The sequence below is a fragment of the Cherax quadricarinatus genome, unplaced genomic scaffold (genome assembly GCF_038502225.1).
Source record: "Cherax quadricarinatus isolate ZL_2023a unplaced genomic scaffold, ASM3850222v1 Contig6182, whole genome shotgun sequence".
Taxonomy (NCBI): domain Eukaryota; kingdom Metazoa; phylum Arthropoda; class Malacostraca; order Decapoda; family Parastacidae; genus Cherax; species Cherax quadricarinatus.
In genome coordinates, this window is record NW_027201208.1 from 5,592 (window position 1) to 12,757 (window position 7,166).

The 7,166-nt window shown below is 37.4% G+C and overlaps 1 protein-coding gene across 1 annotated transcript; it reads right to left on the bottom strand.

Annotated features, from left to right (window-relative positions):
- Nucleotides 1-300: 300 nt before the first annotated feature.
- LOC138852271 (flotillin-1-like) lies at nt 301-5,104 on the bottom strand (the record flags this gene model as incomplete). Its single annotated transcript, XM_070082029.1, is given in 2 exon segments — nt 301-1,310; nt 5,000-5,104. Coding segments are annotated over 2 exon segments (255 nt in total). The 3' UTR covers nt 301-1,079.
- Between the last annotated feature and the right edge of the window lie 2,062 nt (nt 5,105-7,166).

A 7,166-nucleotide genomic window follows, 5' to 3' on the forward strand; every position in this document is an offset into this window, starting at 1 on the left:
TTTCCTTCTTAAATATTTAAAAAAATATATGATTTATTTCTATTCTATTTTTCAAGGTGTATAATACCGAGAAGTTGATGCATGAGACGCCTGTGCGACAGTTAGATATCTTTATTACTGAGATATTTCGCCTGCGCACCAGGTTTCTTCAGTCGAATACAGAGGTGGCTAACATACTGAAAACAGTTTGTTGTACAGGTGAAACATCTCTGTAAGAATGATACCTAAATGTTACAAATGTGTCTTATGTATCCATCAAACAGTCTTTAAGGAGGGAGAGGTTAATAATAATAATAATAATAATAATAATAATAACAATATCTTTATTTACTACAAGTACCTGTACAAGGTATACAGACCATAGCTGGTATCAACAACATACTACTATATAGAAAGCTCCTTGTTATGCTGAGCACTTCCCACAAATTAGGTCAGTTTCGTCCCAGGATGCGACCCACACCAGTCCACTAACACCCAGGTACCCATTATTACTGATGGGTGAACATAGACAACCGGTGTAAAGAAACACTAGCTGGGAATTGAACGCAGACCCTCGCCGTGTGAAGTGAGACCCTTAACAATCAGGGCAAGGGGCACCGTTACTAACCTTTGTTTACAGTCATATGATGGTGATTATAACTGGACAAATATATATATATATATATATATATATATATATATATATATATATATATATATATATATATATATATATATATATATATATATATATTCTCCGATTCACTTGACTGACCGGTACTTTCTGTAATTCACTTATTTTCTGACGTGACTGATAGGTACTTTCTCTGTTTCATTGTTTCTGATACGACTGATAGTTTTTCTCTTCACATTAAAATCCACCTGATTATGGGTTTAAAACTTCCAAAAAATATGTGCCTCTGTAATTTAATGACTATACCATCCACATGATGGGTATGAGAGACATTAAAGCTATCAATAACAGCCTGGTTGATCAGGCCCTGATCCACCTAGAGACCTGGTCACGGGGGCGTTGACCCCCAAAAACCCTCTCTAGGTATACTCCGAGTATCACATCCACTTAATTATAAAACCAGATTTTAATGACACCATTTTTTTAGAGTATTTCTACGATCATTCTGAGTTGCCGACTTGACATCTTTCACAGTTGACAGGTCAATCCCAGTTATATTTTTGACCATTTCAGGAACACTGTTGGCGATACTGACGACTTCCTGAGTCATTTTAAGTGCTCCCAGAGGTGCGTCTCCCGTGGACACCATCTTTACACTTTTTGTCTTTGATAGCAAGCTGCTTACATTATGCACCATCTGTAGAGAGAAACACCTTATTAAACGCTGTTAAGAACACAATCTGAGAATAGATCGTCTCAGGCACAGGTATAACATTAGCAATCCGTAATATAAAACAGAATCTATTTACAATATAATGTATATATCGGGTAATATTTTGCGCACTGGTTACTTTTTCCAGTCCAGTCATAAGACTACAACTACTCCTTCCCCCAGTGGGCGAAACGTCTCTTAATATATGTCTTAAGAGTTGAATTTGCGTCTTTATTCCGAAGGTTTATTGCAGTAAACCTTCTGGCCTAAGCCAGATATCATTTATCAAATTTATTGAATTTGTTTTAACCTGACCTAGACACAAAAAAAAAAATGTGAGGAAATAGGAAGAAAGAAATTCTGAAAAGAAAATAGTATAGAGTAAGGTCGTGACACATGAACTAAATGTTAAGGGTAAAATACAAAGAACAAATAACATTGGCAAAAATCACTGAGGAAGAGGAGGCAATGTGTGAGGTGACAAGAGTTTCAGAAAGTGTTGACAAACAAGAAATCTTTCACGAACAGACAACTGAATTAGAGGATACTGAAATAACCCAAGAAGAAGTTAAGAAATTGTTACTAGATGATCACAAGAAAAAAAGCTACAGGACCAGATGGGATAGTACCTCTGGTCTGAAAAAATACGCAGAGGAATTATGCCATCTACTTCTGGAAAGTTTAAGATTTCATTGCACTACAGCAAGGCGAATTAGCAACCTATGGAAGATGGCACACACTGTGCCTATCTTTAAAAAAATAGTGACGAGGAAGACCTTTTAAACTATAGATCTGTTCCAGTGGCAAGTGCTGGTGTGAATTTATTAGAAAAGGGCATTAGAGAAAAGTGGATTCAGCACTTAGAGAAAAATAAACTAATAAGTAATTTGGTTTTCTGTCTGCACATTCTTGTATATCAAATTTGATATGTTATTATAACAGAGTGAAGGAAGAAGACTGCATTTATCTAAGACTTTAAACAAGATTTTGATAGTTACCCATGAAAGATTACTTTGAAAACTGTAAATTATGAGAGGATTTTAAGCCACATTACAATGACAGATTTTTTATTTGAGTGACAATGAGAACAGTTATAAAAGAAAAAAAAGTCTGCAGTGAAAATAGTGAAATTCCAAGCGCTTTGTGAATGTTTGGCCAATGTATTTTTGTCTTTAAATAAAACATACTTGAAATATAGGGGGTGGTAGGAGAAAATTCTCAAACAGCTTCAGGGAAAACCTTGAGTTTTCCCTGAAGCAAGTTTATTCTTTTCTCTGAGGATGAGGGTCCCCATGACAGTTCTAGAGGTGGTACCTCCCTATGTTATTTAAATATATATATATATATATATATATATATATATATATATATATATATATATATATATATATATATATATATATATATATATATATTATATATATATTATATATATATATATATATATATATATATATATATATATATATATATATATATATATGTGTATATATATATATATATATATATATATATATATATATATATATATATATACACATATTTCAAGTATGTTTTATTTAAAAACAAAAATACATTGGCCAAACATTCACAAAAATACAACAGAAAGTAAAACAACATAGGTAACTCATAGCTACATCTCGAATACTTCGTCCAGCTCCCCTGCGGCGGGCCGCATGCCCAGAATGCTGCAGGCATTTCCTCTCTGGATCGCAACACCGAGTCTCTGAAAGAGAAAGCTGGTCGCCCTGTGGTCCTTGGTTTCTATGATGAGCTTTTCACCCAGCTCTTTGAGGAACTTTAGAACACACTTGCCCCATGCTCCAAGGGTCTCCGACCCTATTGGAATGAAGTTATAGCAAGGGGGAAGGTCTTCATATTTTCGGATCTTCTGGGTCTCCTTGTGACTGGCAGCTCCACCCCCTTCCATTACAGAGTATGGCAAGTAGGTGTCTGCCAACGTGGCAGCACAGGTGTAGTCCCAGGCAATCTGCTTTCCATCCTTCCAGGGTAGCATAGTGGCTCCATCAGGACGCTTTTGACTTCCATCAGACCTCTGTACTTGTGGTTCCCGTTGAGCTGGGCAACGGGCTGTGGCGAGGCTTCTCTTTATGATGTCATTGACCTCCTCATGTCTGGCATACTTCCCTTCTGCTGTGTGACACACAAGACCATGAAGTCCGAATTGATCAGCTGTCGCCCTGCCGCAAATACACCTATGTTCGGTGAGGATGGGGGCGGCTAGGCGAAGAGCAACACCAATCCGAATGGCCTGTGGGCCGAGACGGGTGCCCAGGGAGGAATTGGGAACAGCTAACAGGAAATCTCCTGAGTGTGGTGCCTTCACTCCCAGGAGACGAGCTTTGTCCTTTCCTGAAGCATTGGAGAGCATTGTGTTGGCGATTTTTTCCATGATCGGTTTGTCCCAGTGGGACTGTTTGTGCTGTTTGGGAGGAGCTGGTCTACTGGAGGAGTCTGTAAGGGTGTCCCACCGAATCGCTGCTTCAGTAAACCTGGGGTCTTGAGCTCCTACCACGTCTCTCAAGCGCTCGGGTACTATCTTCTTGACTAATGCACTGGAAGCCAAACACGAAGACAGAAAAGCAGGTAAAGCAACGTGCTTTGCTTTACGCACCCCTATACCTCCCAGTCGCACTGGGAGGGTTGCCTGATCCCATTGCTCATCCTCTAGTGACAGGTTCAGTGCCTTCTTAAAAGTTGATCTCAGGTGTGCGTCATATTCATCGAGTGTTGGGTTGTCAAAAGAGGGTGCACACCTCAAGAAGTGAGTCTTGGCATAGTAAGACACCTTGTGAGGAGATACAGAGCATCATGGGCATCAAGATCGCTTATTCTCTCCTCCATTCTCATCAGGTCATTCAATTTGTCCCTGAGGACAGTGTCGATGGCCTGGTGACCCAGCAGTGCCCCCAAGAGGGTACTGTTGGAAGGAGTGGTAGTAGAGACTTCCAGGAGGATTCTTCGCACAGCATTAATTGTTTCCTGGTTCGCTGTGATGATTTCGCACTTGGAGGGATTGAGGATGAGTCCCAAGTCTTCTCCCTGTGTGTGTGTGTATATATATATATATATATATATATATATATATATATATATATATATATATATATATATATATATATATATATATATATGTATATATATATATATATATATATATATATATATATATATATATATATGTATATATATGTATATATATATATATATATATATATATATATATATATAATATATATATATAATATATATATAATATATATAATATATATATATATATATATATATATATATATATATATATATATATATATATATATATATATATATATATATATATATATATATATATATATATATATATATACTGTGATCTTATTGCATATATATATATATATATATATATATATATATATATATATATATATATATATATATATATATATATATATATATATATATCGCAGACAGGCGATCTTAACTATGTAAGACAAGTCACAGGGGGTGGAAATCTTTAACTCAAGTACTTTCACACTTCTCAGTGCGTCATCAGGAGCTATGTAATGTTGCAAGGCTGCAACTGAAGGAGTGAGAGGAAGTTTTCTCAAAATAGCGCAGTGCGGGTATGTATATATATTAAATAGCACACCAACCTGTGGAATTGTGTCGAGATACATGCTCAAAATGGCAGCGTCACCGAACTCTTTCCAAGCTTCAGCTTTATAATAATTCTTTGCAGCTTCTGCCACGGCTTTCGCCTGCGGTAGAACAAGTTAATGAAAGTAGGATCATTCATAATTACTTCAGGGAGGTTGTATATATCCAACTGAGGGTCTCAGTTGCAGCTACAAACATATAGGAAATCTTTTTTTTTTTATTAGGGTAAGAGGTGGAAATAAATGGTATAAAATACCGACACAATGGAAATATAAACACAAATGCAGTATAATGTGATCCTTTATTGACTACGTTTCGCCCACACACTGGGCTTTTTCAAGTCACAAACAGAACTGTTTGTGACTTGAAAAAGCCCACTGTGTGGGCGAAACGTAGTCAATAAAGGATCACATTATACTGCATTTGTGTTTATATTTCCAGGGTAAGAGGTATGATGAAATAGACAAATTTTGGATAGATACTTATGAATATTTTAAGGAAAAGTTGTGTGGGAAATACTGAATAAAATCTACTCACCTTCCAGATTGGACTTAACTCATAAATATCATAGTCATGGCTGTTATTTATATGACATATAAATAGTTACATTCTGGAAGGTATTTATCTAATGAAATTAATATTGGACTGACAAGAAAAACATGGTAATTTTAACTGCACTTTTTATCCTGGCTGTAACATCCAATGTACATAATTTGTACAACTTATAAATAAGAAATATATGCAACATTTGGGTATCTTTAGTTGAAAAAAAATTTCACCCACCAGAGCGTTATCTAATACAGAGATCTGTGTGTGTGTGTGTGTGTGTGTGTGTGTGTGTGTGTGTGTGTGTGTGTGTGTGTGTGTGTGTGTGTGTGTTCATTTACTCAGTGGCCACTTTATTAGGTACAGCCTTATAGTACTGGGTAGGGGCTCTCTTTGCCTCCAGAACAGCCTGAATTCTTCGTGGCATGAATTCAACAAAGTGCTGGAAATATTCCTTAGAGATTCAGGTCAATTTTAACATGATAGCACAATGCAGTTGCTACAAATTTGTCGGCAACACATTCATTCTGTGAATCTACCGTTCCATCACATCCCAAATGTTTACACCAGATTCTGACCCTACCATTTACATGTCAGCAGAAATAGCGATTTTGTCAGATCAGGTGATGTTTCTCCAGTTTTCAACTGTCTAGTTTTGGTGAGCCTGTGCCCACTGTAGCCTCAGTATCGTCTTCTTAGTTGACATGAGTGAAACCCAGTGTAGACTTTTGTTGTTCTAGCCAATCCACTTCAAGGTTCAACGTGTTATGTATTCTGAGATCCTCCACTGTTTTAACACGTAGTTATTTATGTTACTGTCATCTTTCTGTCAGTATGAACCTATCTGGCCACGTTGGCCCGATGGCCTGGTGACTAAGACTTCCCACTTCACACACGGAGGGTCCGGGTTCGATTCCCGGCGGGTGGAAACATTTCGATGTGTTTCCTTACACCTGTTGTCATGTTCACCTAGCAGCAAATACGTACCTGGTTGTTAGTCGATTGGTATGGGTCGCATCTTGGGGAACAAGATTGAGGACCCCAATGGAAATAAGTTAGACAGTCGTAGATGACATACTGACTTTCTTGGGTTATCCTGGATAGCTAACCCTCCGGGGTTAAAAATCCGAAGAAATTCTTATCTTATCTCTCTTATCTCTTTCCTCTGACCTCTCTCAGTAACAAGACGTTATCACCCACAGAACTGCCGTTCACTGGATATTACGAACACATGTAAGAATGCCTGTGAGACCTGGTCGTAATGAGAAATGGAGCAAATAAAACTCATCAGTAGACTATAATTTATATTTACCTTTGCCAGATACATACAGGTATGTGCACTATGTACAATATGTACAGAAAAAATGGTAAGTGTACACCACAGTGACAGATGGCAAAGCAGAAGCCAAAGAATGTGCACCTTGCTTAACCAGTAGCTCAGGCAAGTCTATCAATTCGCTTGGCACAAGTGAACTACGTTGCTTCAGCTTTAGCGGACTTGCCTGTGAGTTGGCAGTGAACCAAGGTACTGTTTAACGACGGGTACCCTATTGATCGTTAAACCCTTAGCACCCGGTTCGCTGGTTGGGAGGCAGAATATATGGGAGAGTAATATAC